We start from the raw sequence: 15,434 nt of genomic DNA, 5'->3' as shown, positions 1-15,434 counted from the left end.
ATTATGTCCCCAATGTTAATGGTAATTTCATGGCTTTGGATTTGGACATCTTGTATATGAACATTTATTACATCTGGAAGATTTTTGAAATTACCCAATCTTAGAAAATTTTTTCATTCAGTTTCACAAGGATTTGCTGACCGAGTTGTTTCTTAATAATGTTAACAAATATTGTACAAATTCTTTCACAACCTGTATTTTATAAGTACTTTGTTAATTAACAGAACGGACTTAAAAATTCTAAAGAGGGTCTCCCCGGTGGCACAGCGGTTGAACGCTGGGTTGCGAAGCTGCCCAAAGCCTCTACAGCGCGGGTTCGATCCCCGGCTGCTCCCCGGCCACCGAAGGAGGGTCCCGCATGGCGCGCAGACCTCTCCTGCCGCCCGCTGCTCCCCTCAGCAGTGTACTTCGGTCCTTCTGCCTCCTCTGCTCCCTGCTCTGGCTCTGGTGAATTCTCTCACCCTCCCGCGCTTCTGACTGTACCCAGTGCTTATATAAATATAAATAAATAAAAAATATTTAAAAAAAAATTCTAAAGACATTTTACATAAAGCAAAAAAGTTAAAATGTAACTATTTTTCTTTAAATCTGTCATAGAGAATCAGTAGAGCACAGTTCAGTACCTGATTATTTGATACTGATAGTCTCAGTGGAGAAAGCTTTCTCTGTTTAGTTTCTGGGCTCTTCATTTTGTTGGTTGTTCCTTCAGAGTCTAAAGTAATATTCTGATTCTGTGTATCTTTTTCTTTTGCAGTATCCTTTTCTTTTTTTCCTTTTTTCCTTCTGGTTTCATAACCACTATTGATGTTTTCAGTGGATTCAGAACTACGTTTCAGAACAGGGCACTCTGGATTTTCTTTGAGGCATGCACAATCCACCTTGTACTTACTGGAAAGATAACCAGTTAAAATATTAGAGAGAAACTAAAGTTTTCTAATGCAATTAAAGCTCCGACTACACCAACTACAAAAAAACCTGTACGCTACTACTAATAATACGCAATCCTTCTCACTTATTTGCATTCCTGGTAACTACCACAGAAGAAATTTTATTGTCTCATAATAACAATATGATAATTAGAAGTTGACTTCTTATCATAGATGTGATGATCTTCAATCATAAGGAAAACTAGTAATGCTCTAGAAAAAATATGAAATGGAATCTTTTTAAGTAAAATGATACTGTTTACATTATGGCAATCTGTACTTCAGTAGTGCTAGACTATTTATCAAGTGTGTGTAAAGAATGTGATAAAATACTGATCCTATATTTGACCTAAATAAAAATGCCAGGGATAATAAACACCAAATCTTAATTAGTTCGTATAAACACTTTATGGAATTATTTCAATAACCAGTTTCTTTAAAACATTACCTTGAATATAAGATAGGCTTCATTTTGCCCCTCTTAAGTATTCCCTTTTTCAAATGGAAGCTTGAAAAAACTCAGTAAGAATAAAGTCCCAGCACAAAAATAGATGATTAAACAATTCATAAAAGAGGAAATCCAAATGGCAAGTGAATATATAAAAGGACTCTAGGGCTTATAAAATAATGAAGTGAATGAATTAGCCTCAGTTTTTAAAGTTGTATAGTGATGAGGAGCACATAAATAAAGCTGTAGGAATATAACTTTATTTGCCTCTATCTGGTAAAAACTGACGTTGTGTACATTCTATAACCCAGCAATTCCAACCTTTGCTCTCAGACAATTATAAATTGTCAGAAAGGCAGACAGAATGTTTTAAAACTGAAGATCCAGATTTGTGGATCTAATAGTGAAGTGGATAGGGAAATAAATGAACGAGAGCTACACATATAGCTGAATGTTATAAAAATGGGAAGTAAATGAAAACATAATAGATTATAATTTACATAAAAAATTTAAATGCAAAATATAAGATACAAAGAGTAAAAATTTTAAACACAAAATTAAATATAGCAGTTATCTCTGGCAAAGGAAGGGAAAGAGATGCAGACTGGCTGTTAAACATGAAGCACTTTAATGGATAATATTTAATCTCATAATTTAAGAAGTCGGTACATTAATTTTTGCTTTATTATATGTATTTTTAACATAAAGTCTTTAAAATTTTTAATTAAAGTTTCTACACTCAGAATTAAATTTCTTTCTTAGTGTTTTAGAACAATACTTCTCAGAGTTTCTGTCCAGGAGCACCAACAATTCATATTGTAAAGAACATCTGGCACAATTTCATTTAGGGGCAAAACAACAATTAAGGAAATGTGGAAAAGAACAAAGCAACAATGCAATGATAGAAGCTGATACCATAATGATTGTTTTCAAGTACTTTTAGTTCCCTTGTGATAAATAAGAATAAAAGGCTATAAAGGTATGACACTGCCTAAGTATTATGAGAACATTAAGGAACTACTTTGAAACAGATATATTTCCAGATTAGAACTTACCAATTTCCATAGTCAAAGTCAAAGGCAATAGTAATTTCAGTTCCTTTTGGAATATTTTGTATAGAATAAATGTAAAGATGTATGGTTCCATCCTCAATTTCATGCCTCACCTGTTAAATGAATAATTTTATATTTGTTGATTACTTTCTACTGCTATAACATCTTATCTTGTAATTTTGATTAACTCTTCAAAATAATTCACAAGAACAATATTTAATATATGCCTTTAATTCTAAGATTTGTAACATTAAATCAGTAACTATGAACTGGGAAGGAGGTAGATCAATGTATACTTGATGCAGGCTCTACAGCATCAAGCACAATGATGCAAGCCTACCATAAAGCATTAAAATAAGACACTATTTTATCAATTCTGTGATGCATATATTTTTACCTTTTAGCATTTCTGAAATTCGAATTCTTACAAGTGAATGGCATGTGTGATTTGATGAAATGCAGTATTGGTACAGTACTTTTTTATGACAGTGTTCTAGGTACTTTACATATGTTAACTCCTTCAGACCTCATAACACCTTTTTAATTATAAAATTTTAAATGTTTCTTTTGGCATGTAATGAAAGCCACAAATATTTTATACTCCATACTAAAACATAGTAAGAAAAATTTTACAGTAGCACATACAAAATCTACTTTATCTTTCAGCTTAGTCATCTACCTTGATCAAATTATAGGACATATTTGCCCCATAAATAGAATTTCCAGGGTAAACAGAAGTCCAATATTTCCTCTGACAAGGAACATCATAATTTCTCCTATGTGCAAACTATCTTTAAAATCTCACAGACAGGGCCTCCCTGGTGGCACCAGAGGTTAAGAACGCACTATGAAGCAATCCGCAGCTTCTGTAGCACGAGTTCAATCCCCGGTGGGCCAGGGAGCAACCCATGTGGCGCAGCAGACCTCTCCTGACTCGCCCGCTGCTCCCCTCGGTGGTGTACTTCAGTCGTTCTGCCTGTTCTGTTCCCCACTGTCTCTGGTGAATCCTCTCACCCCCCCATACCTCTGGCCTGTACCTCAGCTCTTGTATGCATAAATAAATTAAGCTGTTTAAAAAAAAAAAATCACAGAGAGTCCCTGGTGGCACAGGGGTTCAAGTCTCAGTGCTATATCAAGCTATCACCACAGCCACTGCAGCATGAGTTCGATCCCCACCCAGGAGCTAACCCACATGGTGCAGCAGACCTCTCCTGTCTCGCCCGCTGCTCTCCTTAGCACTGAATTTCACTAAATTTGCCTGTTCTGCTCCCCACTCTGTCTTTTTTTTAAAAAAGATTTTTTATTCATACAAGCACTGGGTAGAGTCAGAAGCGCGGGAGGGCGAGAGAATTCACCAGAGCCAGAGCAGGGAACAGAACAGGCAGACTGACGAAACACACTGCTGAGGGGAGCAGTGGGCGTGGCAGGAGAGGTCTGCGCACCATGTGGGACCCTCGCAGGTGGCCAGCGATTGAACTGGCACTGCAGAGGCTGCAGGCAGCTTCGCAGTCCAGCGCTCAACCGCTGCGCCACCAGGGGAGGCCCTCCACCACTGTCTCTTTTTCCCCATTCTGTCTCTCTCAGCCCCAACACCTCTCGCCTAGATCCCAGTTCTTGTATAAATAAGTCTTGCATAAATAAGTCTTAAAAAAAAAAAACAAACAAGGATCTCATAGCTAGTATCTCCTAAATTTTCACAATGGGAAGATGTTGGACAGTATAAAAGGCATCAACTGGTAGAAAGTATTTTAGGCTACCAGACTTTAGTGATTAATACTTAAGACTCCACACACCCACAATCCCTGCCTCCCTAAAAGATTTCTATCAGCTTACCTCTGCATTGGGTGTACAAGAACGCCTGATGAACCGAGCCTCATTCCCAAATGTCCTTGCATCAACACACATTTCTAGTCCATGAAATTTAGAGTAGAATAAAACAAAAGGGTAAGGCCTACAAAGAAAAAAATACATTATTAACAATTTGAGTCTAAGAAATTTCTTAAAGACTCACAGTAAGCAGTGGAGCAAAGATATGAATACAGGTAGTCTGACTCCAGAACCCATTCTTAATCACTTGGTGGATTAGATTTTTACCTACTCCTGTAATCTTACCTAAAGCAAAGGAAAATAATTGAAGGTGGAAGTTCAAACTTATACAGATGAAAAGGGAGTGACTACTGCCTTTACAGAAGAATTCATAACTTGATGCCTTTAAACTTCCTGTCACCTAGTACATTAACCTGTTTGGTTTCAGCACTGTTTCAGGATTTGCTGAATAAAGTTAGGATTAATCTTTTCTAAATTAGAAACTCAAGTTATAAACAGCAAAAAACATTTCCAGTAATTATAGGCTATAGATGGAGAATGTTAACTCTCTAGAGATGCAAACATACTTCTAAACCTCAGGGAAATCATGATTATGGGACCACATTAATTCTCTGGCCTCCTCCCAATCAAATTATTGAAGAGGCCTCCAAAACCATTCTAGTACCAACTAAATTGGAGTTAAAGTGTGGTGATAATAATGTAGGCTCTAACATCCTCTAATAAAAAAAGGAAAGGTTTGCCTACGGTTACCAATAGTCTTTCAAGATTCTAGCACTTATGTTACAATGAATTATAAGGAAGGTGCTATATGTTAAGATTTCCTTGTAATTTCAGGTAATATGAGTTTTTAATATCAACCTGCATTGTTTTGAAGTAGATTATTTTAAGATTGTAAGAAATGAGGAAGAGATTAAGCAATATGTCTAAAATTCTTTACGTAGTTGTATTTTTTTATGTAGTTAGATTTCAAAAGTTATCATTAATCACAGTTCAACCACAATAGTTTTATTAAAATGGTAACTTAGGAAAACAAAATACACTGCAACACAGTATCATAGTAAAACATTTAAAACTGCAGTATTTAGGGGCCTCCCTGGTGGCAGAAGATAAGTCTCAGCACTATATGAAGCTATCACCAGCCACTGCAGCATGAGTTCAATCCCTGACCAGGGAGCTGACTCACATAGTGGAGGAGACCTCTTCTGTCTCACCCGCTGCTCCCCTCAGCAGTATTTCAGTAGATCTGCCTGTTCTGGTCCCCACTGTCTCTGGTGAACCCTCTCACCCCCCGACACCTCTGGCCTGTACCCCAGCTCTTGTATGCATAAATAAATAAATCTTTAAAAGAAAATGCAATATTTGGGCCTCCCTGGTGGCTCAAGGAGTTAAGCACAGCATTGTAAAGCTATCCGCTGCCTCTGCAGCAAAAGTTCAATCCCCGGCCAGCCAGGGAGCTACCCACATGGCACAGCAGACCTCTCCTGTCTCACCGACTGCTCCCCTCAGCAGTATTTCAGAAGATCTGCTTGTTCTGTTCCCCACTCTGTCTCTGGTGATTCCTCTCACCCCTGTACCTCCAGCCTGTACCCCAGTTCTTGTATGCACAAATAAACCGTTTTTAAAAATGCAATATTTTACTACAGAAAACTGGGGTGGGAAAAGTAAATGAATATACCTCTTAAAGAAATATCCATTTGCTTCAAACTGTTCTCTCAGCATAAATTTTCCTCTGTATTCAATGATAAGTGCATCAGGAGGCAAGTCTTTAGCTGATTTCAGAATTTTCTTATTTTTTTGTATGTGGCTCTAAAATTAAAAAAAGTAGACATTAATTAAAACTGGTTGCAACCATGCTATTTAAGATATACATTAGAAAAAGGCTTTCAATTGGTAATTTCTGGGAGATGATATATTTACCTCTACAGGAGGTTTGAAGAGCAAATTGTTGGCATTCAAATCTGCCTTATTTATGTCTTTTTTATCATTCCCATTGCCTAATCTCAGAGCTATTCTTTGTGCCTCCCTCTGAACACCCTCGCTATACTGGTTATTATTTGCCTCTTCATATCGATCCATCCATGCTTTGATTTTTGTTTCCCATCCAAAATTTGAGCCATCAGATGAAGGATCAATCTCTGGAGCTGAACCCTAAAATCATAGCAAAGCAAGCATTAATACCTGGTCTTACAGTATTATACACACCTCCACAAAATAAACAGTAATCTACATGAAAGAACATTGATATGTTAGAAGTAATGTTAGGGTTTCTAAGTAGAATCTAGTGAAATTAAGACCACAAATGAGTAACCTACTACATTTTTACATGCATGCCAAATATGAGGTGAAAAGCAGAAGGAAGCCGAATTAAGTTAGAATAGCAGTAATTCAAGCTTTACTGTCACTACCTTAGCCAAACAGAGCACACAGCAACAAAATACAAATACCCAAAACTATTGTCTGTTAGCTAATGGTAAAAAAAAAAGTGTATTATTTATTGTAGAGACTACCAATATCTATAGCAACAAAACACAAACTATTATGTACTCAGTTCTTTTTAATCAGAATAAATTTGCAATTTTGTAAACTATATACACTGCACTTTTAAACTAACTTTCTTAATACTATAATTTTAATGTAATTTATAACAAAAATATACTTTGATATCTTAATTTAGTATAATTCAAGATCTATAGTCACTTGTCTATATGATAAATTTGACATGAGAATAATGACCCAATTTGAAATGTGAAATGACCCAAAATAATTCATAGCCTAAATTTATGGGTCATAATGAGGGCAAGGTCATTCCAGCTTAAATGCTTGTCCTCTTCCATACACTCCCCCACTCACACACATTTAAACTGGTAAGATAAAAATAATAAATGCCAAGTAGTAAAAAGTTACAACTGCTCTTCTTAATATGTTATGAAAGAAAAAGTGAACCCTTACTAGAATGCAATTTGCAGGAAGGCACAATTATTACATGTTTAAAAATTTTATTAAAACCGGGACTTTAATAATTCTTATATGTGCAAACTTATCATGAAAATCAGTTAATGCAGAGAACAAGAATATTCATTGCATCTTATCACCATTATTCAAATTTACAATGGAATTAAGACATCAAATTTCAACTTAGTTGTAAATGCAGTTTATCAATTTCTTTCAACAATATTAAACACCCTGATGGGAAAACAGATGTGCAATTATTTCTGTATTATGTATAACCTAAAATAACTAAGAAATTTCAAAATCATATAATGTCTTAAAGTTCCTAAAGTATCCTGTTAGATATGTATATGTATATAGTTACATGTGCCAAAATTTACCATAAATCTGTCTTCCATAGAAGTAATCTTTATTATAAAATATATCATACTTTGTTAAAATGATACAGTAAGTTAATAAACTATTTGATGGCGGTAGGTATATTTTACCAATTGATATTGTAAGTACTCATATGGTCTACATTTTAATGAACACTTACATAATCAAGAACAGATTTTTATACAAATATGAGGTACTATATAATTAAGGATTTCTTCAGCTTTACTTCAGAAATCTATTCAGTTTTTTAAAGTTTTTTTTGTTTGTGGCTCCCTACCTCTCTCTACTAACTTGGTATATCTTTACTATGTATAGCTCTTTTACATCTCCTAAAACTTATAAATGGCTCAGAATTTTTTGTTGCAATTGTAATGATATTAAAGACATATCCTCAGGTTAAGGAAAAGACATTTTTAAAAATGCACAAAGCACTGACTTTTTTTAATTTCCAAGTCACATCTTTATATAACAAATGAAAAAGCATTTCAGTTAGAGAAGCTCTTCAATATTAAGCCTGCTAATAAAGTGATTAGATAAAATGGGAAGAAAGAAAAACTGCTGAAGTATCTACAATTCCAACAGCTCAGTCTAATATCTTTTTCAGACCTCTCTGAGTGAGAGAAAATCCTATAAATCCAAGATTAATATCTTAATTATTAACATTCTCGAAAATTATAAACCACGCAATAATCATTGGAAAACTGGTTGTTTTCAGATTTGTGAAGTAGTATTATGCTTTCTTTATACAACAGGGATAACAGATATACTGTGTAACATGTTTCCCACATTCTATGTTAATAGCTGACAACTTGAGAAATCCATTATCCTTTACTACCTAACCCAGAAAATATTGGTAACACCATATAGCTAACCTCTGTGATTCAACATAAACCTATATTTTAGGCAAAGGCAGAGTTGGGGAACCTTGCTTCTCTCAGCAAAACTGGTTCATCTATAAAATTAAGGATGTATTCTAATTCAAGATTGTAAGTGACTAATTTGTGATACTACAGACTTTTGTAACAATTGTTGACAAAATCCCTGGGATCCCAACTAGGCAAAAGAGCAGATTTTCAAACTCCAGTGCGACTTGGCATTCAAACGTCTTACATACCGATAATACAAATGGTACTGGAAGCATGGAAAGCAATAACTGAAATTCATATTACCCAAAATTAAAATCTTAGAAGTTTCTCATATACCTCCTCCTTTCCTTTAGCTTAATATTTTAATAGTGTTAATAAACTCCAAGAGTGGCTTAGAACCATAGAGTCCTCTATGATCCCACTCCTGGCAAAGATAAGAAGCAATAAAAATGATACACAATGATACGAGCATAAAGTAATGATTATGGACAAGCAACTAGTTAAGTAAGCTCCTGAATAATGGGCATTCATAGTAAGGGCTTAAAGTTATTTACCTTAACTCTTGATGATTTCCTTGATCCTTCACGAAAGGCCTGAAACGACATGGAACTCTAAGTTAGTTTTTTAAAAACTGGATATAATTAGTTTTTAAAAATTAGTTGGTTCACTGAAGCTTTTTACTGAGGTCTCATAATAACAAAAACTTTGATAATAACCAATATAGTCAAAATGAGGGGATATTAAAATAGTCATCTATTAAAATATTATTCAATTACAAATAATGCAGACTATGTAAGAACATGAAAATATGTATATGGTATGCATTCTTAGCAATTTCACATTTTTTGTGTGCTCAATATTACAACCATGGAAAAATATTTGACAAAAGCTGGGTGTTAAAAATACGATAATTTTGGGCCTCCCTGGTGATGCAAGGGGTTAAGTGCTGCACGATGAAGCTATCTGCAGCCTCTGCAGCACAAGTATGATCCCCGACAGCCTGGGAGCTACCCACATGGTACAGCAGACCTCTCCTGTCACGCCCATTGCTCCCCTCAGCAGTGTATTTCAGTCAGTCTGCCTGTTCTGTTCCCCACTGTGTCTCTGGTGAATCCTCTCACCCCCTACAACTCTGGCATGTACCCCAGTTCTTGTATGCATAAATAAATAAATCATTAAAAAATTAATTTTTTGATGGAATGAGGTAAGTTTTAGGAGTGAAAAAATCAAGTTATTTTAATTCTACAAATCAACTAGCAAGTAACATTTGAGCACTTAAGTAATAAGCAGTATTGTGAATTTTCATTTGATCAAAATTCAGTGAGAGTTCACTAATCTCCAGATCCTAAAGTGAGATTTAAGACATAATTCCTATTATCCTCAACCTGCCTCCCTGCTCCCAATATAAACTGTACTTAGAGAGTAACAAATATAAACCCAGAGCTCTTTAGTACAAGACTATTATAAAACTATGTGTTATCCATCTATCTGAATACATCCCTTTCTCCATAGTTCACTCACCTAGCTCTCTTCCCATGTTTTAAATGAAGATTCTTTGCTTTTCTTTTTTTTTTTTAAATCTTTTGCTCTTCTAACATATACACTACACACAAATTTGGCAGTTAAATATATTTGGATCTGTATTACTCTGCATTTATGTTTGTTAGTCTCTCTAAATATAGTTGTTATCTTTTATGGCCAGTTCCTGGATTTTTTCCTTCTAATTCCTGTCAAGTATTACTAACAACAAAACAGAAAAACTTTTCCTTCTTAAATACAGAGCAATATTCTAAAATAAATAAGAATCCAAGATCCATGGTTTCATTTTAAATACCCAAGTCATTGCAGCCAGAGAAAATGAGTCTATGCTTAAAAAAAAAAAAAAATTAAATTAAAACATCTAACCTAAAAACAGAACTACTATGTAAGTATAAAATTATCAAGTAACTTTTATACAATAAACAAAGTATAATTTCAAAGCAGTAGATGAAAACGGTAAATCAAGGCCTATACATGAGTTCCTAAATTTAAAACATACTTAATAGTCTCTCGCTGGTTAAATCACAATCTGAGATGAGCAAAGTAACAACGAAACAAAGAAAAATGTGATTAACTGTTACAGTGAAAGGTTGAATGCCATGATGAAATGCAAAGAAAGATGGTTATATTTGGTATGAAAAAAGCAAGTTTTGTGAAGGAAGTTAGTGCTTCAAGGTGGATCTCCAAGAGATTATTCTAAAAGATGAAGGGAACAGCATAAACAAAAGTATCCAGAGAGAACAGGTAGAATCTGCTAATACTAATTGCCCAGATTGGATAAAAACAGGATGAAAAGTAGCAGAACTAGAAAAGGACATAAACATGAAGACTGTTAAGAGTCAAGGTTCATTTTAATCAGGTATGTGAAAAAAAAGTACATGCAACTTAGTATATAGACAAATATCTAAAGAATGACTCAAGGAAAAAATTGCTATATTCTTAATTCTTGGTTTTACATCTAAGTATAATGTCACTATTTTTCACCTTACGTAACAGAATTCTCAATAGCAATTATAACAAATGAAAAAGTGCCTTACAGTTTTCTGCCATCATAGCCTAGGGTTAATTTATCACATAAAAGTAAAAAAAAAAAAAAAAAAAAAAAAAAAAAAAAAAAAAATCATAAGGTAAGAAATTCAACAAATATGGAGCCTTATTAAATGATTCAGAAAAGAGCAGCTATAAGCAATCATTCACACAATCACTATATGCTCCTTACCTGTTCATAAGCTATTAAAAATATAGGATTGTTATTTCTGTTTTCTGAAACAGCAGTTTTTCTATTTTATTTTAGCTTTTCTAGGACTAGTTTCATTAGGGCGATGATTTCAAAGCATTCTGCAAACACTTTTCTCCATTCCACTTCAATCTTTAAAACATGTTAAAAATTTTCAATGAGTTCAATTAAGTTCAGATCCTATTAACTTGTCTAGCTACTATGCATTATTCTCCTGTCCATCCTGTAAAATGCAGCTCCACTATTTCCTAACTATACTCATCTAAAAAAAGGAAAAACTTACTTTTTTACATTTGGAAATGTTTTGTTCTTTCTCCCCACTTTTTTTCCTTCTTTTATCATTAACCTTGGAAACTCTTGAAGCTGTTAAAGTAATTGATGTTGGAGTATGCTGAAATGCAGTATATAATTCCACAGGAACCTCGTCACCACTCTCAGTTGCACTGGTATCACCATCTTCAAAGGCAAAACAAAAAACGTTTGCACATACAGTACTTTTATTTCAGACAATAAACTAAAGCATCCCACATGACAAACTATTCTCCATCTTTCTGAAGAATAAACACATTTCACTCCCTCACTTATTTTGTCCATAAGATACATTTAAATGCAAACTACTGGGGCCTCCCTGGTGGCGCAAGGGGTTAAGACGCAGCACTATGAAGCTATCCATGGCCATGGCAGAGAGTTAGACCCCCTGGCCAGGAAGCTAAACCACATGGCACAGCAGACCTCTCCTGTCTTGCCCACTGCTCCCCTCAGCAGTGTATTTCAGTCAATCTGCCTGTTCTGTCCCCTACTCTGTCTCTGGTGAATATTCTCATGCCCCCCCTCTAGCCTGTACCCAGTTCTTGTATGCATAAATAAAATAAATCTTAAAAAAAAATGCAAACTACAAATATCATCTCATGTATTAAAAACTAAAAAGAATACAAAAGTCTGGCAACACACTTGGGTACTGTGACTAGAAAACAGGCACTTGTCTGTATTGCCTTTGGAAACTCAAAATTCCCTACTAAAGGGAATTTAGTTCTTTCTAGGAAAATCAAATATGTGCTTATTCTTTCACCCATCAATCCCATTTCTAGGGATCTATCCAAGGATAAAATGGCAAAAGTATGAAAAACCTTATCCACGAGATTTCTTTGAACATCTATGTGGAGTAACAGTAACAAACAAAAAATAGTATAAACAACCCAAATGTCCATCAAACAGTAATAATTCAATAAATTATGATTATTCAAAACCAGTTGTACTGGGGGCCTCCCTGGTGGCACAAGGGGTTAAGACGTAACCTATGAAGCTCTCCACAGTCACTGCAGCATGAGTTCGATCCCCGACCAGGGAGCTACCCACATGGCACAGCAGACCTCTCCTGACTTGCTCACTGCTCCACTCAGCAGTGTACTTCAGTCAATCTGCCTGTTCTGTTCCCCACTCTGTCTCTGGTGAATCCTCTCACCCCCCGCACCTCTGGCCTATACCCCAGTTCTTGTATATATAAATAAATAAATCTTTAAAAAAAAAACAAAAACAAAACCAGTTGTATTGGTATCAACATTTTTTAAGCCAAAATACAGTGTTATACTTATAAATTCTGTTCCTGAAAACGGAAGAATTACTATTCTATATGATAAACATAAAGATGACCTTTTTTTCAGAAGAATATACTTTACTTCTTAAAACCAATAGACTATTATAAATTTGTATTAACAAACATAATAGGCTACCTATATGTAGGAAAATAGAGAAGATTAAAAACTTATTTTCTTTTCCTCTAAATAAGTAGTCTTATTCTATATTCTAAAGAGGATATTTAAAATCTATACCAAGATTATAAATTATATATACAATAAAATTCATCAGTAAGGTATTTACAACTGATTGATAACCATTTATTTTCTCTATCACACTAATCTTAATTTGGTATAGATCTTTTTCACCCACCTGACATATTTTCCCTTTTCCGGCGTTGTAGTTGCACCGCCCTCTCTTTATCCAAACTCCTACATTAAAATATTAACATGATTATCATATTTTCATAACATTTTTTCATTTAAATGTGATAAATTTTACAATTTCTCTAATGTTCTGACATTGAAAAGTCAACAATATAGTTTAGTAGAGTACGCTTTAGTTTAGATTTGATCTAGCACAGTTAGAGGTAAATGCCAGTTAAGTGTACTCTGTACTCTGTTAATAATTAATTTACTTAGAAAACTGGTACTTTTTTTCCCCAAGTGAATACTTAAAAAGTCTGGAAAAAAATGTTAACAATATAATTAAATACATACCAAATTTCTTAAATAAATATATTAACACTGAACTGGAATCTATATGTGCATTATTACCATTTGCCTAAAATTATTTCCACTTCTGAGATAATGAACACTAGGTATTTAACAATTAAGTAAAATATTTCACTAACCTCCTTCACCTTCCACTCATGACCTACATCATTCATAGTAATTATTTGACTTTTCTTTCCCAATATTTTCCATCTAAACTTATTGATGTAGAGGTCAAATAACATTACGTACTCTCAGATGGGAGAAAAAGCAGTTTGTACTGAAATGCCTAAACACAGTAATAGACTTGCTCAAATGTCTACTAGACTATGTAATTATCCAGCATCTATGTCAAGTACCCTGGTTATCACAATAAGCAGATCCACTTACTGCCCCCTCTACTGGTGAACTTTAAACCACCTCTCATTGAATTCATCAACATTGAATCCATTCAAAAATTTTCTGACAAAAAGACTAGTACCTATTGTAATATAAAACAAAATCATCTAGAAAAACTTAATAAAGAAATGCAAAATATAACCACACTGTGATTGCTAATTCTCATCTAGCTAAACTGACAAAAATCCAGACCTGTCAAGCACCATTGTGAAGCTGAGAAAATAGCCACACTTATCCATTACCAGTGGAAAATAAAACTATACAGTTCCTACCAGATGGGAATTTGGTAATATCTAACTAAATATTATATATGCATTTACCCTTTTAATGACCAATCATTCTTCTCTTTGCAATTACAAAACACTGAAAATGTACAAAGGGAGCTGGTTGAATAAATCCTACATGAAAAAGCTGGGAGTACCTTGAAGCTATAGAAAAAAGCAAATCTCTGTATACAAATATGAAGCGATCTTCAGCATATATATTTAAGAGGGAAAAAGGTAGCAAATATTCTATGATATACTACTGTTTACCTAAGTAAGGAGGGAAATACATACCTAACATCTGTTTTTAAAAAGAAAACAAATGGAGTAATAGATTTTAAAAAAATGTTACTTCTGGGGTAGAAAGGAACAGAGATGGGGTAAGACCTATTTGAATATATAATGCTTTAGATAGTTCATTTCAATATAATGGTACTATTATATAAATACACAAGTATAAAATTACAAAAAGTATAGAAGGCAATCCTTAAAAATAAAGAACTATTACTCATACATTTCTAGCAGGAATATAAAATGGTGCAATTACCATTCAGTTGAATAACAGCTGAACAATTTCTTCTAAAACTAAATATACAACTACTCTTGGACATTTACCCAGAGGAAAAAAAACTTAGGTTCATACCAGAGCCTGTACACAAGTGTTCACAGTAACTTCATTTTTAGTAGCCAAAAAGTAGAAATGACCCAAAATGCCTTCAACGATGAATGGTTTAATAAACTGTGGTCCACATACAACATAGATTACTACTCAGTAGTAAAAGAGAAATACCTATAAATGTTACAAATTTTCTGGCTCTCCAGGGAATTAGGCTAAGAAAAACCATTTCCCAAAGGTCATATCCTGGGTCATATGCCATATGATCCCACTTATAAAACATTCTTGAAATGTCAAAATTAAAGAAATGGAGTTTGGATTACTGGTTGTCAAACGGGAGGAGAAAAATGGTGGGTGTAGCTATGAAAAGGGACCTGAGTGATCCTTACAATGAAAATTTTCTGTATCTTGCCTGTATCAATGTCAATATCAAGGTTATACTGTTTTAATAGTCTTGTAAGATGTAACCACTGAGGTAAACTGGGTAAAGGAGATATAGGATCTCTGTATTATTTGCTAACTACATGTGAACTACAATTAAAATTTTAAAATTCAATTAAAAAAAATAAAAAAACAACCCTAATTACTATAGGTGCATATGCAATTGGTGGTGTAACAATATACTGAAGTTCATTCTAGGAATTTA

General features: G+C 34.2%; 1 protein-coding gene across 3 annotated transcripts in view; it reads right to left on the bottom strand.

Annotated features, from left to right (window-relative positions):
* KMT2E (lysine methyltransferase 2E (inactive)) overlaps positions 1-15,434 on the bottom strand; it is a 76,439-nt gene that overhangs the window by 19,754 nt on the left and 41,251 nt on the right. For all 3 annotated transcript variants that reach the window (XM_054692522.1, XM_037511322.2, XM_054692521.1), the window contains 8 exons: positions 13,170-13,228; positions 11,506-11,678; positions 9,001-9,039; positions 6,171-6,401; positions 5,929-6,059; positions 4,260-4,377; positions 2,430-2,539; positions 624-888 (listed from right to left, as the gene is read on the bottom strand). In XM_054692522.1, the coding sequence (XP_054548497.1) occupies positions 624-888; positions 2,430-2,539; positions 4,260-4,377; positions 5,929-6,059; positions 6,171-6,401; positions 9,001-9,039; positions 11,506-11,678; positions 13,170-13,228 (1,126 nt within the window). The remainder of the gene's footprint in view (positions 1-623; positions 889-2,429; positions 2,540-4,259; positions 4,378-5,928; positions 6,060-6,170; positions 6,402-9,000; positions 9,040-11,505; positions 11,679-13,169; positions 13,229-15,434) is intronic.

Source organism: Talpa occidentalis, unplaced genomic scaffold, assembly GCF_014898055.3.
Source record: "Talpa occidentalis isolate TD23 unplaced genomic scaffold, MPIMG_talOcc4v2.1, whole genome shotgun sequence".
Classification (NCBI taxonomy): Eukaryota; Metazoa; Chordata; class Mammalia; order Eulipotyphla; family Talpidae; genus Talpa; species Talpa occidentalis.
The sequence above is the reverse complement of the archived record's forward strand: the minus strand, read 5'-3'. Positions and strand labels throughout refer to the sequence as shown.